The 17247-nt window shown below is 48.0% G+C and overlaps 1 protein-coding gene across 1 annotated transcript in view; it reads left to right on the forward strand.

Annotated features, from left to right (window-relative positions):
• Positions 1 to 577: 577 nt before the first annotated feature.
• The window catches only part of CES5A (carboxylesterase 5A), a 29400-nt gene continuing 12730 nt past the window's right edge, over positions 578 to 17247 (forward strand). The window contains 11 exon segments of the mRNA XM_030298955.1: positions 578 to 811; positions 1936 to 2140; positions 4181 to 4324; positions 5667 to 5776; positions 5779 to 5802; positions 6275 to 6423; positions 8187 to 8294; positions 10073 to 10177; positions 11238 to 11378; positions 14404 to 14469; positions 17060 to 17207. Of these exon segments, the coding sequence (XP_030154815.1) occupies positions 709 to 811; positions 1936 to 2140; positions 4181 to 4324; positions 5667 to 5776; positions 5779 to 5802; positions 6275 to 6423; positions 8187 to 8294; positions 10073 to 10177; positions 11238 to 11378; positions 14404 to 14469; positions 17060 to 17207 (1303 nt within the window). The 5' untranslated portion in view covers positions 578 to 708.

Consider the following 17247-nt stretch of genomic DNA (forward strand, 5'->3'; position numbering starts at 1 on the left):
GATGCTCCTGGGTCCTGAGCCGGATCTTCTATGACCCACCAGCAGCGCAGCGAGAACCCAGAATGCTAAGGACATGCTCCAGCAGAACCACGTATGGTAACTTCACCTCTTTGGGCTTGTCTCCTCATATTTACACAGGGGTGCTGGGTCTAGATCAGAATTGCAGCCAGTAGAAATACTGCATTGTGTTCATATCAGGACTTTTAAAAAGTGAGGACTTATAAAAATTGAGAGAGACCATAGACTTCTGGTTTGGTGTACCTACATTGTCATAAGCCAAATGTTTACTGGCGTTGAGAAGCCATTGCCCCTTTAATACAGGGCATGTGCTATCCAGTTTTCCACAGTCCCCACTGCTTCCAATTGATCTCTCTTGGACAGCTTCATTCACTGCTTGTTTGCTGCTTTCCTGACCTTTGCAGGCATCAGAGCTGAGGTCTTTGACTTACCTGATCCCAAATGTCTTTTCTATTTGTGTCATCCCATGAGCCCATAACCTACCACATTATCCTTCACCAGCTCACTAGTTAATCATCAGCTTCTCCTTCTATAAATCGGAACAGGAAAGTCTTGCTTGGCCAATTCCTCTGCAGATCTTGGTCTGATGCCCTTTCTCCACCAACCCTGCATCCTGTGTCTGCCTGCTCAACATTTGTTGAGCCCTTTCTTTCTTTGACTGAAGCTCTCTGAGGCCAGCGGAGGCCGTGGATGTGCGAGGAGTTCAGGCGGTCCAGCTGGATGAGTGGGATGTGGGTGCACCCAGGCCAGACCCTGATCTGGGCTCTTTGGGTCCTTGCAGCTGTCATTAAGGGTGAGACACCCAGTGGGAGAGGAGGGCCCTCAGAAGATAGGGTAGGGGGATTTCCTTATCTTGGATGTTTTTTTCTACTAGTGCAAACAAACTTATTTCTCAGAGGTCTCATGGTGCATGGAAAGCCATGTAGTAACCTCAGGGCACCTGACCAATGTCCTGGTGTCACTGAAAGCCCCCCAACAGAGTGTCCTTTGTGGGTGTGGGTATTGCACAGAAGATTCAGGTCCTATCCTTGGGTGCTCATACCTTGTCGAGGCTTGCAGAGCCCTCTGTCCTGGGTACTGGGGAGGGGCAAAGGATAGAGCCCATGCTTTGTGGTACTGGCTGCCCGGATAGGACTTTCACTGTCACGGTGACGCTAGAGCAGGTAGCACCAAGACACCTGAGTCCTGCCAAGCAAGTAGCTGGGCAGTGAACTTCTCAATGCTCTATATTCTATGTGGAAACCAAGAAGCTTGCACTCTCGGTTTCCCAGAATGTCCTTCTCATATCCTGGAGGTGGATGAGCTGATGTCAGGTGGCATCTGTATGAGAACTTTTTATTTTCATTGACATCTACTTATTTTCATGTGTATTCAAAAGCGTATACTTAACTCATCAGAAGCACAGTTCCGTAGACGTTAATGCTTAGGAATCCTCTAGGTAAGATTTTTTAAGTTTATTAAAATTTAATTTTAAGAAAAATTAAAAAGCTAGTAGTCAGACAGGGGATGCACAGACATGCCAGCAAATGTGATGGTGAGTATGAAAATGACCCGCATGTGGGGACTCTGGGTTAGATGACTTTGTGGGATCCTAGGATCTGCAGCCCTGGCATGTATCAGTTCCAGAGTAAGAGAAATCTGTGCTGCAGAAGGGGGAGGCTACTTGTGCCCTAAGGTGACCGGAAACTTTTGTGGGTCGGTGCTATACTCCTAGTAGAAACTAAGTCGGTGTTCTTATGCAGGTGGCAATCTTGAAGGAAGCAGTGGACCTGGGTTCATTGCCGGAGAGTCTAGATACTTCCTGTTGCACCGCGTCTGGGCCAACAAAGAGTGCCCCCACTGAGGGGAGCTCCTAGTTGAGCTTATTCTGGTTCTCTACCCGGCCAGCATCTGATTCCTCCCTGTGTGTCCCCTCAGGGCCAGCTGCTGATGCACCAGTGAGGAGCACCAGGCTGGGATGGGTCCGGGGGAAGCAAACCACTGTACTGGGAAGCACCGTGCCTGTGAACATGTTCCTCGGGATCCCCTATGCTGCACCTCCTCTAGGGCCCCTGCGATTTAAGCAACCAAAGCCTGCTCTGCCCTGGAATGACGTCCGAAATGCCACATCCTACCCTAAATTGTAAGAGCAGGCTCGGTCTCATGGGTGGAATGTGAACTGGGAGTGGGGACAGAGCACTGAGGGGGAATAAAGGTCATGCAGCCCCCCTGGGAAAGGTGGGGAACAAGGAGGAGGAGGAGGGGACGGAGGAGGACGAGGAGGACGAGGAGGAGGGTGGGTACGGGAGTAGACAAGACCTTCGGTAATCTCATGGCTCCCCAGCTGGCTGACCAGCAGAATCAGTGGTGGCGGTGTTCAGAGCATGCAGATTTCCTGGGCTCCCTTCTTGAACTTCCTAAATTGGAATCTCCAGAGCTGGGCCCAAAACACTAGAGTCACTGAAAGCTCTCTAGGGATTTGTGGACCAATCAGGTTTGGGAACCACGACGACGGACTTACTGAGTCTTTGTCCGCGTGATTCCATGTCACCTCTCACCCAGGCTGAGGGCTTTAGGGTGAAGAACCACCTTGCAAGAGATTTCAGCTCTAGCACTCTGTGCCCAGCGCAGGGAAATCCATAGACACCTATGGAGTACGTGAGTGTGTTCTGGGCCGGGAGCTCCCAGTCACTGCAAATTTTCAAGCTGACTGAGGTGGGCGAATCCTGAGAACTTGAGCATAGGTTGAGATGGGAGACTTGAAAATCCTCAAGAATCTTCTGACACTCAGATTTTGTGAAGTCCCTCACATTGGGCCACGCTGGTTCCTTGCCTTGGCAGTCCCAGGCAGAAGGAGTACCCTGGTTTTAGGAAGTGCCCTAAGCCACAAAGGAGACCCATGTGGCCCAGGGACTGAGGACACTAAGCTGAAACTCATCTGTTCATTCATTCATTATTCATTCAACTAATATCCATTAAGAGCCAGCTCAGTAACTTCCTCTCCATTAAGCTCTGGCAGATACCACAGTGGGCTGGTCACAGCTTCCCTGAAGGAACCTGGGGGCTGGTGGGGGTGGCAGGGGTGGAATAACAGCAATAATTAAAATATAGAGTGTCAAGGGCAACCTTAGGGGATCAGAAAAGGGTGCTGAGAAGGAACCACCTAGCCTCACCTTGTGGGGAGGTCAGGGATGGCTGTGTTGAAAGCAGCGAGGGCTTGATTTCTGATAAACAAACTACGAAAGGGCAAAAAGGCATAAGCACTTGTCTTGGGGTAATTTGCAGCGATGGTTTCCCACCGCCTAATCTGTACACTGTTTTATTAAAAAAGAATTAACATTCATGGAGCACTGAAGTATAGTAGAAATCACATATGTAGACTCCTTCAATCTTATTGCATAGCAAGCAGGCTCAGTGCTAGGGGCTATGAAGTACTGAGGTGACCAAAACAGAGTCCTAAGCTTTAAGCTGCTCCCGTTTGAGTGGGAAAGCTGGTAACACCCATGTACAAGCCCAGGAGACTTCTAGGAAAGAACACAACATGTACAGCGGTCTCTAAAGAAGAGCTTGGTCTAACTGGAGAAATCTCAGAAGGCTTCTTGAAGAGGTGGCACTTGCACTGAATCTGAAAGAAAGGAAAGAACACGAGCAAACAGACATGAGGAGAGAACAGTCTGGGCATAGGGACCAGCTTGAGCAAAGGTTTGAATGCAGGAATCTCCTTGTACATATACCTCTATTGGTCCCTGGTAGAAAAGCCTAGAGATGTCCTTTTGTTCCTCTGGGTGCAGAAAAGGGAGCTACTATAGCAATACCTTTGATTTGCAACCCAGGGTCTTGCCCTCTAGTTTGGGGAATTGTTGAGTCATCTTGAATCTCTATGTGTGTGTCTGGGGTTATGGTAGTGGGTGTAGGCATGGGTGGGTACTGGAGGTTAATGGCACAATTATTCTGCACAACATACTTTCCTACCCCCAAACCAGATCAAAGAGATCATAGTTTGTTTCTTTGTCTGTGCCACTATGGCGGGGGCCAGGGAGACGATTAGACTCTGTACCAATAGCTCCCATATGCCTCTTCTGCTCAGACATAGGACACCAGGCCTCCCTGCCGTCACGGGACCTGGCCCCTCCCAGGCAAGTGTGACAGCAACTCTGAGAATTTTTCCTTTTTTTCCTCCAAGATGCTTCCAGGACTTAGAGTGGCTGGTCTCCTATCAACACGTTCTCAAAGTGCGTTACCCCAAATTGGAAACGTCCGAAGACTGCCTGTACCTTAACATCTATGCGCCAGCCCATGCGGACAATGGCTCCAACCTCCCTGTAAGGCTGCCTGCCATGCGGGGGGCTCCAGCTAGCAGGTTCTCAGCCAGGGACCCAGGAGGAGTGGCTGGGTGTCTAGAATCCAACCTACCCCCTGTTGGGTAAAAGAGAAATGTAATCACTTGCACATCAATAATTTTCTTAAAAAGTCATTTAATGACAGATTCCCTCTATCTTCCTTTCTGATTGCTTCTTTATTGGCAGCAACTTGACCTTCAATTTTTATTTTGTTTTGTTTTTCCCCTCTGTTGAGTATTTAATGGTCTGTAAACATTTAGAAAGACTGCTTACAAGGACTCTGTTTGGGAAATCCTTTAAAGAGGATATACACCTTCCAATTTTTCTGTTTGCAACGAGGACAGGTAATAATACTAAGTATTTCATTTAGGAATGTAAAATATCTCTGTATTAGTGAGTAGGAAAGCCATCATCTCTCCCCCATGCCACTGCGATGAGAGACTCACTCTATTGGATCATAACAACAACATATATTGAGCAGTTGACTGTGTGCCAGGCACAGTACATTATCTCATTTAACCCCCACAGTAATCATGGGTAAAGATTACTGGACCCATAGTACGATTAAGAAGATGAGGCACAGGGATGGCATAAATGCCTTGTACACACAACGAGTAGAAATTCCCATGTCAAAGCCAGTGCTTTTCTGGTTCTCCCTTATCCCCCATGGCTGGCCCAAGACTTGTAGTCCCTAATATGACCTTAAAAAAGAGAATGAAAAAGATATATTTGTAAGTATATGAATCATGATAGTACCATGTGAATGTTTATGTTTGCCCAGTCCAATTTTTCTAATTGATATAGTAAAGTTTTCACACTTCTCTTCCCTTTTTTTTTCTCATCCTCGCTTCGCTTCTCTCTGTAGGTAGTGGAAAGAGTAAAGTTAAAACAGTTTAAGTGGATTTTGCTCTCCACAGGGCTTACGATGATTTCTGTCTTCGTGTGGGTCACAAGTTCAGTGATATTTGGTTAATACTTTCTGAGCACTTGAAATTGTTCTAAGAACTTAAATGCAGAATCTTGTTGAAATCTCATGATAGCCCATAAAATGAGATACTTTCATTCTTCACATCTTATAGATGAGAAAAATGAGCCTCAGAGAGGTTAAGTAATCTGCCCAGCATCACACAGTTTGTCAGTGGCAGAGCTGGGAATCAAACTCAAGCCTCCATGCTCACCCCTTGGCCTTCTTCAAAAGACATAATCTCTCATGCTTTTAGAAAGGAAAGTGAGACACCTATAATTCCCTAAAGAAGGAAGGTCCCAAATGTATAGGGAGGGGGTGTGAATGCCTGGCAGGCCAACTGGAGAGTTCCTCTCCCTTCTAAGGTCATGGTGTGTTCCCCGGGGGTGCCTTCAGGTTGGCTCAGCCTCCTCCTTCGATGGGTCCGCCTTGGCTGCCTACGAGGACGTGCTGGTCGTGACTACCCAGTACCGGCTAGAATATTTGGTTTTTCAAGTAAGTGTCCCTGAGAGCTTGACACCCCAGGTCCTGAGGCACAGCTGTATGGCAGCCACAGGTATTCAGTGCCCAGCTGCGTAAGGAAGTATGAGCACTTCAGTGACACTGAATAACTGTGACCCGATTAGTGAGGTAAATCTTTGCAGCTATGAAAGATAAACTCCCAAGTCTTGGTGGCTTAAAACAATAAAAATCTCTTTCTCACTCAAGTAAGGTCCAACTGGGAGTGAATCCTGACTGACAGACATCTTTTCACATGGTCAGTCAAGGACCTGGCTCCCTTCCCGTCTTGTGACTCTGCCCTCCTTTCCGGGCCTAGACCCTCTGCGTCTGGCCAGCAGATGGACGAACGCAGGGAAGGTCCTGCAAAGGAGTGGCCACCCACCCGCAGCCTCCACCTTGAACTCCTTGAGCGGCAGGAAGCAGATTGCCAGCCCACTGAGTATTTCTCACCCTACTTCTTGCCCCAGCACAGGGGATGAGCATGCCCGGGGGAACTGGGCCTTCCTGGACCAGGTGGCTGCCCTAACCTGGGTCCAGGACAACATCAAGTTCTTCGGTGGTGACCCACGCTCCGTGACCATCTTCGGAGAGTCAGCGGGAGCCATCAGTGTTTCCAGCCTCGTGAGTTCTGCTCTTGGGATTTGAACAGACCTTGGTGGGGGAGGTTACAAAAATGAGGACCATGAATCACTTATAGCTGACCGGTGCTTTCCTGTGAAACAAACGCTTTATACACATTGTCTCCCTCAAGCCTCACAGAGAGAGTTAGGGGCTCTCTGTCATTTTGTGGACAAGAGCTGTCATCAGGAAGAGTTTAAATGAATTACCCAAGATCACATCCTGAGTAATAGTTTGAAGAAAAATCCCTTATATTTATAGGGTGGAAGCCCTGGTGTCCAATTACCAGGACTGGTAATTACTTGTTTAATAGAAAAGTTCAGCTAAACTTTAAAAAAAAAAGGATGCATATAACATTTAATTTTTTTTTAATTTTTTTTAAACGTTTTTTTTATTAATTTTTGAGACAGAGAGAGACAGAGCATGAACGTGGGGGGGGGGGGGCGGGGGGCAGAGAGAGAGGGAGACACAGAATCAGAAGCAGGCTCCAGGCTCTGAGCCATCAGCCCAGAGCCCGACGCGGGGCTCGAACTCATGGACCGCGAGATTGTGACCTGAGCTGAAGTCAGACGCTTAACTGACTGAGCCACCCAGGCGCCCCTATAACATTTTATTTTAACTTCAAAGAGAAAGTGTACATTTCTCTATCAGTGGTTTGGTATATAGTGTGTATCTTTTCAGGTTGGTCTGCTGGCTAGAGGTCCAACATGGTTCTCTGGCATAAACCACCCATTGGAATCATGGTCCTCTAATTACAGTTTCAGCTTCTTTACAGTGAGCATGAATTTTAAAAGATGCGTGCTTTGTAGTCTGTGAATGAGGTGCATTTATGGAATTTTCCGCTCCCACCCCCCCCCGCCCCCGCCGCACCCACGTATTTTACTCTTACCTTTTTCACACCTAATTTGCCGGCAGTATTTTTCAGCTACTTGTCTTTATCACAGGTTTCTTTCCCCCAAACATAGTTTGTTTCTTTCTTACACACATACTTCACTGGTTCCCACGGTATTTCATTGATTATGTAATTACAGTAGCAAGTGTAACTGACCAAACAAGTGAGGAAGCAAACACACCTGCCTCTTGGCCAGAAACTTGTGGGAATAGAAACCTGTGGTGGTGCTAGAAAATAGCCCACTGGCTCTGAGTGCTTGGCATCTCCAGGGTCACATGTTCATCACAAAAGTCTGTTACATAGAAGTGGGTTAAGAGAGCTTCCACGGTGTAGCACTTGACAATACACAAGATATTTTTGTATCTTCAAAATAATTCAGTAAGGTGAATTATAATAACTCAACTTTGCATATATGATGACAACCCCCGTTTCGTGGGTGCATGCTGTCTGACCAGGCGTTGTGCAAAGCCTTCTATATTTGTTACTTCTGCTCTATGCCACAATTCTGTGATATGTGCTCCATTTTTCCTTCCAGTTTTGGAAGAAGTAAATTGATGCTCGGAAATATGAAACAATTTGCCTGAGATTCCCCCAGCTAGGAAATGAAGGAGCTAGCAAGCAATCACACACCAGGATGTTTGACCTCAAAGTTCCTGAGGCACCTGGGGCTCAGACAGGTTAAATAATTTGTCCATACATCCATGGCTAGTCCTTGAGTCCCCAAACCAGGGCTTTTTTTTTTTTTTTTCCTGTAAGCACAAAGCTTTTAAGGAGGCTTCCTGGGAAGGTTCTTTAAGGAAAGGTGGATGGTGTATGTGCTGGATGGAGAGTCCCCTGCATAACTTTTCCTGGTCTCCTGTGTTCATCTCTCCAGATTCTGTCCCCCATGCCAATGGCTTATTCCACAAAGCCATCATGCAGAGTGGGGGTGGCCATCCTGCCTATGCAGATGATATCCCCTGGTGATGACAGGAAGAAGGATGTAGGTATCTCGTTAACACCTCTCCTCTACTTGGTCAGGGGAGAATGTGGTCAGGTGTCGATAGACCATGTGCTTGGCGGGTCCTACTGACCATGGTCAAAAGAATCTGATGCTGGGCACGAGGTGAACCTTATTGCTCTATGGGAGGCCTGGTTTGACAGAAAATAGGTCCCCAGTGAAATACTGTTGGTGTGTGTGAGTGTGTGTGTGTGTGTGTTTGTGGTTGTGTGTACATGAGTGTCTATGTAATTGTTCTGACATCTTATTCATTACTCTTCACTTAGGATATATAACTCAGTCCCCTGTGTTATATACGGCTCATCTCCTATATTGACTCCACTCTATCTAGAGTACTCTGTTAAGAAAGATTCTTAGGCTGTTTCCAATTCAGTGGGAAATAACACTGTGACTGATTCTTGTTGCCTGGCATGAGATTGTGAGGGGGCGGTGAGGCATATGCCCCAGACTTTTGTCATCTGTCATCTTGGTTTAGTGCTCTAGCAGACAGTGAGGACCTGGAGACCAAGGTCCTCTGTATCTTTCATGTCCCGGCATGATTCCTGGTGCATATTAGGTGACTGTTGCTGTTTGCTGAATGAATGAGTTAACAAATGAGCTGATTCGGTCAATGAAAGATTAAGCACGGGGCTGTGAGCCACCTCCTGGGGACTATGCATTTTCGTGGTGCATTTGCTTGAACACCTGATAGAAAATGACAGGTGCACACCACAAGCAGAGACATGGAGTCATATATTGTAAAAATACTCTCAATGCATCGGGAATATTGATTTGGGGAACATGACATACCAACTTTCAGTTTGTGCCTCTGTTTGTTCATTTAGCACACGTACGCTGAGTGTCCATAGTCCTTCTAGCTCTATGCTAGGACCTGTGGGTTTGTAAATGGGAAGGGCTACACTGACTTCAGAAGACCATAATCATTTTATGACAAAGGTTTTTAACCTGAAATCCATGGGTAGTTGGGAGATGGTCCTTGCGCTCCTACAGTTGTACGTTGTGTGTAGATTCTATATGTTTGTGCATTTTCCCAGGGAGCGGGTTTGTAGCTTTCATTGGATTCTCAGAGCATCATGACTCCCAGACACTTGGGGGGCCACCACTTTCAAGGGATGAGCTCCCACGGAAAGTTCGACGACTGCGCAAGGCAGTGTTTGTGAAAAGGCTAGGTAGAGAAGGTGGGAATCCTTGAGGTAACAGGAAATCAGAGGAGGAAGGGGTTCATGGGAGCTGCAGTGGTCTGAAAGGACATCTCGGAGGAGCTAGGGATGAGTGGAATTGATGCGAGACAGGAAAAGCTGTTCAGGGTATTCTAGCTGTGGTGGGGGTGAGCTTAACAGAAGCCGACAAGCTGACACTGAGCCAGAGTCATGCCTCAACTGACCGTTAAGTCATGCTTGCAAAGCTGCTCCTCACGCTTGGGGCTCCTGGCTCCACTCAGCAATCCCAGAGTTGGGCGTCTGGACTCAGTGAGGCCTACTGCCAGTGAAGCCAACACCATCAGACTGGTCTCATCCATGGCCAGGAATCTTGACTCTGTTCCACAGCCACAGGCTGACATACCACCTCCCCTACTCCAGCGGTTGCTAAAGATGACAAGGAGAGTCAGGCAAGAGAACAAAGAGGTACAGTGCCCGCCTGTCCTCAGGGGGTGGGGAGGGGCAGCAGGCTTCATGTAGAAGGATCTAGGACTCTTTTCACTTGCATTTTCTTGGCGACTTTCCATGCTGTGCTCTGACCTGGTCCTTCTCTGGCAACAGTTGCAGGTGCTTGCGCATATCTGTGGTTGCCAGGCGTCTGACTCTGCTGCCCTGCTGCAGTGCCTGAGGGCAAAACCCTCCGAGGAGTTGTTGGACATCAGCAAGGTGAAGAGGGGCGGGAGGGTTTGGGGGCAGGGTTGTGCTTGGAATGGAATGGCAGCAAACCCACCACTCTCTTACTTACTTGATATGGGATTTGGAAAGATGGAGGTTGGGATTCATAGTAATGGGTGTAGAATGTACAGAACCATGATAGGTAATTTAAAGAACTTGATGGGCCAGGGATGCTGCTTAGCCAGGAGAAGATCCAGGAAAACACAAATGTTGTCTTTAAGTCACTGGGAAGAGGGACTTCCCCTGTTGCACATGCTGCCAGAGGCTAACATCAGTGTCAAGAGTGTGAGTTCTGTTAGGAAGCCATTTTGGCTTGGTATAACCAGGAAATTTCTAAAAACTCTGAAAAAGGGCCAGCACCTTTAGAAGATAGTGAGACACCCACCTCTGTAGGTATGCAAGCAGAGTCTAGATGACCACTGACAAATTTCAGTCACTGGACTGAATGAGCTCTTTGTGCCCCTTCCACTCGTGAGAGCTTCTGATGGTCCTTGGAAGAGCAAGGCCATTATCTGTCAGATTCTAACAATTGTGAAATACTTTGTTGGCATGGATGAAGGGTCCGCTGTGAGTTGTGCTGGAGTCTGGGAGCTGGATAACAAGTCCTTGACCCGATGGAGTGTGAAAGGTCTTCTGTGTGCTCCCCGCCATCCCCACTCCCAAACAGAGACCCCCAAAAACGTGGATAAAGCCAGGTGTTTCCTCCTGAGACCCAAGACTCAGCCAGATCAAAGGCACAGTGCTGAGGAGGACATCTCAGGAAGATGTGCATACTAATCCCCACTACTGTGGCCACTCCCCTGTCCCCTGCTCACCACTCTGCCTGCTGCATTTGGTCAGTGGTTCTCAAGAATTTGAGCCCCTTTGCCTAAGCAAGTGCAGGGCCGGCCAAGCAGAACTGATACATCAGGATGGGCCAACTGTGGCTTTTTCCTTTCTTAATGTAGTTTGACCACTGCTCGGCGGGTTGGGTCTCCTTGGCTGGGGGCTTGGGGACAGCAGATTTTGTGAACAGAAGCAGATGCTGATTTTCTCTTCTTCCTTATTCCAGAAAATCACGTGTTCCATTCCAGTGGTTGATGAGTTTTTCTTTCCTGATGAGCCTCTAGCCCTATTGACTCAAAAAGCATTTAATTCAGTTCCTTCTATCATCGGAATCAATAACCACGACTGTGCCTTCCTGCTGTCCACGGTAAGGATCCCAGCTGTCCTTCCTGTCGCTTCCTCAGCGGTGTGGCAGCTGTATATGCTTCCACAGCTCAGCACTGCCAGCAAGGATGCCAAGTGTTATCCGGGAGCCCGGAAGCCAAGGACACGGTGATGCCCCTTCCCCTCTCTGAAGGAGGGTAGCTGAGGACTGAGGGCAGCCGGAGTCAGCATCTGCCCGGCTCCTCATACAAGGTTCATGGAGAAAGAAACAACTCTATGAAAAAAGTAAGAGAGGATGGATCCATTTGAGCTTTGTTCAAAACATCACAAATGATTGTTTCAAATGAGCACAGTTACTACTTCAAAGATGAATTTCATGCAGGTTTGGAAAATGTTCAGGCCTTTACATTTTCGTGTGCGGTTATGAAATTTTGACTTCCAAGAATGCTCTCTGGGTTTGTACAAGTTGCGAAATCACTGAATTGTCTTATTCATTCAACAAGTATGAAGGGGAACATTACTTTACGCTCTACACCCTGGTAAAAAGCAAGCACTCAACAGTGAACAGTCGCGCAGTCCCAGCTTTCTGCAGGCTCACATCCTACTGGGGAGGCCCAGATGAAATGGACAGTTGAAAAGATAGTTTCCGAAGTGTAAGTGCTAGGAAGGACATAAACTGGTGGGAGAAGATCTTAGGGAGGAGAAGGGGTGGTCAAGAAAGGCTTCTCCAAGGAGGGATTATTTGTGCTCAGGCTGAGTCCTGAGAAGGAGCCATGATTTCTTGACCCTGCCATTTAAAGAAGACCCTCTTGATTTGAAAGAAACTTTTCATCTGTCCTCATAAGGGTAGGAATGCTCAAACCCATAACATCATCACAGCGTAATCATGGAGACCAACCTCCTCCTTTTAAGCTGAGGGAAATGTGGTTATGAAATGCAGAGGCTTGTCAAGGTCAAGGTTCAAGGCTAGTTGGTGGCTGGTTAGAACCAGAACCCTGAGTTCATCAGGCTATTAAAGGCCTGTTCTACCATTATTAATGGGACTTACAGAGCAATGTTTGGAGTAAGTGGGAGTGAGGATCTTTCTGCTCGTGTTGCAAATGAGGCATCTGAGTCACAGACTGTGGCTTCAGCAAGGCCTTTCGATGCTACCAGGTTTGTGCTAGAAAGAAAAAGGCAGGCGCTACCGATGACACCACCACCATAACCACTGCAGCCAGTCCCGAGTTCTTCCACGTGCCCAGTGTGTACCATCTGTCCAACAACTTGCAAATGGGCATTGTTATTCCTGTTTTTCAGTTAAAGAAACTTAGTCTCAGAAAGGCTAAAATTCCTTCCCCAAAGTCTCCCAGCTGGGGGAGGAGACAGTGTTGTGTAATTTCTTCATGCGTTTAGGCTCTGCCATTAAATGTTGGGTTCTCTGGTAACCTGCTGTGTGACCTTAAGTGAACTGCCCAACCTCTCTGAACCTTCGTTCCTTATCCGTGGTATAGGATGATCTTAACTACCTGCTTCACAAGCACACGTCAGTAAATGTTAGCTATTGGAATTATTCAAGTGGCAGGATGGGAAATTGGTGCCTGGGTCTGCATAGCTCAAGAGCCTGCATCAGTGTGGATAGTTCATGTGACCTCGCAGTGACATCCACTGCTGACCATTGGAGACCATAGGAAATCCTCCAAAATTCCCTCCAAATCCTTCAGCTGCTGAACATATAGAGAGGTTCTTAGTGGTTGAAATACACGTGTAGATAAATTGAATGATTCAGGAGTTTCCCTCAGATTCCAGGAGACAGAGATGTTTAAATATTTACCCTCGTGATTTATTATCTCAAGATTTTCAGCAGAAAATGTCAAAGCGAAATTCATTTGACAAGTGGAGAGTATTTCTACCCTCTCATGTTTTTAAGCTGTAATACTGGCCAGGGAGGGTCTTTTAACAAGTAATTACTTCCTAGCCCTTACTATGTACCAAGCATAGCCTATGTTCTTTTTTAAAAATATTTATTTATTTATTTATTTATTTATTTATTTATTTATTTACTTAGAGCACGCGTGCACGACCAGGGGAGGGGCAGAGAGAGAGGGAGAGAGAGACTGGGCCCAAGCAGCCTCAGCACTGTTAGTTAGCAAAGAGCACGACGTGGGACTCGATCTCACGAGCTGGGAGATCATGACCTGAGCTGAAATCAAGAGTCAGACGCCTAACCGACTGAGCCACCCAGGCACCCAAGCAAAGCCTCTGCTCTTCACCACCAGTCTTGCCACCTCACTGGCTCTCTGCAAACTGCTGGCATCTCAGAGGCCCTAATTGTAAAGATCTCTAGAAAGAGAACAATAAACCACTAGTTTGAGATTTTTCTGGCCTCTCTTTGAATGTGGTGTCAAAGCCAAGCTGTAGCCTGTATTAGTTTGCCCGGGCTGCCACAGCAAAACACCACAGACCAGGTGGCTTAAACAACAGAAACTTATTTTCTCACAATCCCAGGGGCTGGATGTCCAAGATCAAAGTGTCAGCAGGCTTAATTCTTGTGGGGCCTCCCTCCTTGGCTTGCACGAAGCCATCTTCTCCCTGTGTCCCCACATGGTCTTTCTTCTGTATGCACATGCCCCTGGTGTCTCTGTGTGTCAGAATTTCCTCTTCCTATAAGGACACCAGTCAGGTTGGATTAGGGCCCAACTAAAGTCCTCCCTTTCATTTCATCACTTCTTGAAAAACGTGGTCTCCACTCCATCACATTCTGGAGTACTGGGGGTTAGGTCTTCAACGTGGGAATGGGGGTTGGGGGGCACATTTCAGCTTGTAACACGGTCTTTCCACAGGGCAGCCACTCGGGGCCCCACAAGGCCACAGTATGGCAGGGAATGGCTGCCTTTTAGCAAGTGTGAGAAGAGACTGTCATTGCTCCGACCCACTGAGGCCACTCCTGCATGTCGCCCCTTGGGGACTAAATGGGTTCCTGCTCTTCCCAGCCTCCCCTCTAAAAGGCAGGCCCCTCAGCCCTCAGCGAGACCACTTCCTTCTGGTGTCTGAGGTGCTCACAGAGGATGCCCTACTTCTCTCCACAGGAGTTTCCTGAGATCCTCGAGGGCTCCAATAGGTCTCTGGCCCTCTACTTCGTACACAGGTTCCTGGTAGTGAGCCTGGCAACTGTGACTCGTCAGAGATTCACCTAGTTAACAGACCTCCTTGGGGCACACTCAGCAGTAGGGGCTGGGGCTGCAGTCATTCCTCGTTCACACTCATTCAGTGAATCTTTGCCAAATAGAGTACCACAGTCCCTTATTCACAATCTCAAAATCCAAGGAGCTCTGAAAAACAGACTGTAGGACAACCGAACCTTCCTTAGCTGATAGGTGGCCCTTGGTATTTATTGTTCTCATCCACTTCATTCATCCCCCTATTCATGTGCTTCTCTGATGACATAAGTAGTGTGGGGGCTGGAGCAGCCGCCCCCCAGAGCACGTGACATGACACGTAGCCTATATACTGAATTATTTATGCACAGTCAGCAAAGTTCTGAATTCTGAAACACACCCAGAACTAAGGACCAGTATTCACTCCACACCAGCCGGGCACTGTATTAGGTTCCGGCGAGGCCCAGGATCCTGACTCAACTGTTTATTCATTCACTCCCTGAACAGATGTGTCAGTATCAGGTCTTAAGCCAGACACTAGATGTAGGAATGGATTCCTTTCTCTTCTTCCCTCCTTCTTGCCGTAAACGTCCAGTGTGAACTCTGTACCAGGTTCCCTTCATGCACTTATCATTGACTGGCTGCTTCTTGAGAGCCCAGCGCTTCCTAGGCACTGGAGGTACAGTGATGAGCAGGCACTCCTTCTACACTTGCAGAACCTGGAGAGTGTGTGGTGGATGAAGTGAAGGAGGCACTTCAGTAGTGTCTGCAAACCAGAGCAGAGGAATGTTCGAGGCCCCGTGTGGCCCACAGGAGGAAGCAGGTGGCTGCCTCAAGGAGAAGAGCCTTGAAGGATGAGTTAGGTTTGTCTGGCTGGTAGAGGAACAGGGGCCAGGGGGGCTGGAGGTCCAGGCCGGAGGACCCAAGATTAGAAGCAGAGGAGTGTGATGAGGTCAGCTGCAGGGTAGGCTGCAGTAGAAGAGGGTGCTTGCAGCTGTTATATGCTCTGAAAGGAAGGTGAAGTTCATCCCAGGGGCTGGGAACAGAGGAAGAGTGGCATGATTTGATTTCCATTTTGAAAAGAGCCTTCTGGCCACAGAGTGAGCCAGACCAGAGGCAGCGGATCCTTCGGGCCCCAAGGCCCAGAGGTAATGTTTGATGAGTCTTGGCTATCTAGTGGTCCAAAACTGGGATTGAGGTTTGAGAGATACTTAAAATATATATACACCAGACAGTGAGGACCTCGCAGGCTGGATTGGAGATGGCCTCATGGAGGAGGCCATCTGGTTTAGGAAAGGGAAACATTGAGCAGAGGGCATTTCAAGAGGAGTAGGTATGTTGAACCAGTCCTAGGAGTGGGAAGTGGGCTTTGTGGGGAGGTGCAGGAGGACTGGAAGGGCACGCAGGTCTCTCCTAGGTGGCAGAGCAAGTCTTTTCAAATGATTAAGTTTTCTCTGATGCAGATGGCATAGCCTTGCTCTGGAACCCCGGGATCTGCACTGTGAGTATCCCACTGGGCTCACCAGAGGGGTCACAGAGCATCCGGACCCTCCTTGGGTACCGTGAGCACCTAGGGGTCTGCTGGTCACCTGGTCCAAGTCAGAGGCACTTGCACCAAGCCTGGACTTGCTCTGGGCCTGATTAAAAACACTCAGCCTTCAGAGGACCTGATGAACAGTCTGAGTGTGCTGTATACTGCCTCCAAATTCCAGAGAAACATCTGCAGGACAGTGCTGTTTTCATGTTGGGGGGTGGGGATGTGTGGTTGAGGTGCCATAACTTATCCCAGCATTCCTAGACACCCCCAGATCCCCAAGAAATCATTGATGTGGCAGACCCTGAATCTTCATGAAGTTTACGTTGCATCCTCTGGCATTTGCGCTGGGGGCAAGTTGAGGGATCGAAGACTGGGAGGCAGCCCAGTGTCGGGTCAAGAAGTCACGGAATGCCCCGTTAAGGGTTTTGGCAATAGGTCTTGAGGCAAACCAATAGAGCAGAAGACCTGCTCTGTGCCAGACAGCATGTTTCTTTTCTTCATATCTCATGTGATTCCAGCACAGCCTGTTTTTTATAGATGAGGGAACTCCAAGAGAGCAACTAGCTCGAACCAGCAAAGGACTGGAGGCAATGCTACTACCTGAAGCTGGCCTCCTGGGTGTGGGACCTGTGTTGGCACAAAGGTCTACACTCAGAAGAGTTCTACACTTGACTGAATGCTATGTTGTCACCATCTTGAAATTGGTATCATTTTTGAACAACGTTGCCCTGCAAACCATGTTGCCAGTTCTGGCCAGGGGTGGCCGTTTCTGGAGCATCTCAGAGAGGCATGTGCACGGTGATTAGTAGCATGAAATTTGGCTGCAAGTGAAAGAATGGTTGTACCAGTTTGGACAACCCCTTAACCTCTCTAAACCTCAGTGCCCTCATCTGGGAAATGGGGCTAATTTTGATATTTGCATCATGGGATCACTGTGTGCATTAAATGAGGCGATGCATGTAAAGACCTCAGAATCATGTCTGCCCAGGCAAACGCTTGACGTGTTGGATGTTGCTGACCTGGATCTTCTGTGGCCATGATTTCTTACAGAATATTCCCACCCAGTATTTGCACCTTGTGGCTGATCATTACTTCTACAACAAGCACTCCCCGGTTGAAATACGAGATAGTTTTCTGGACTTGCTTGGAGATGTGGTCTTTGTGGTCCCTGGGGTGGTCACAGCTCGATATCATAGAGGTGAGTCTCTCAGCACTACCCCCGCTCCTGACACAGCAGG

Source organism: Lynx canadensis, chromosome E2, assembly GCF_007474595.2.
Source record: "Lynx canadensis isolate LIC74 chromosome E2, mLynCan4.pri.v2, whole genome shotgun sequence".
Taxonomy (NCBI): Eukaryota; Metazoa; Chordata; class Mammalia; order Carnivora; family Felidae; genus Lynx; species Lynx canadensis.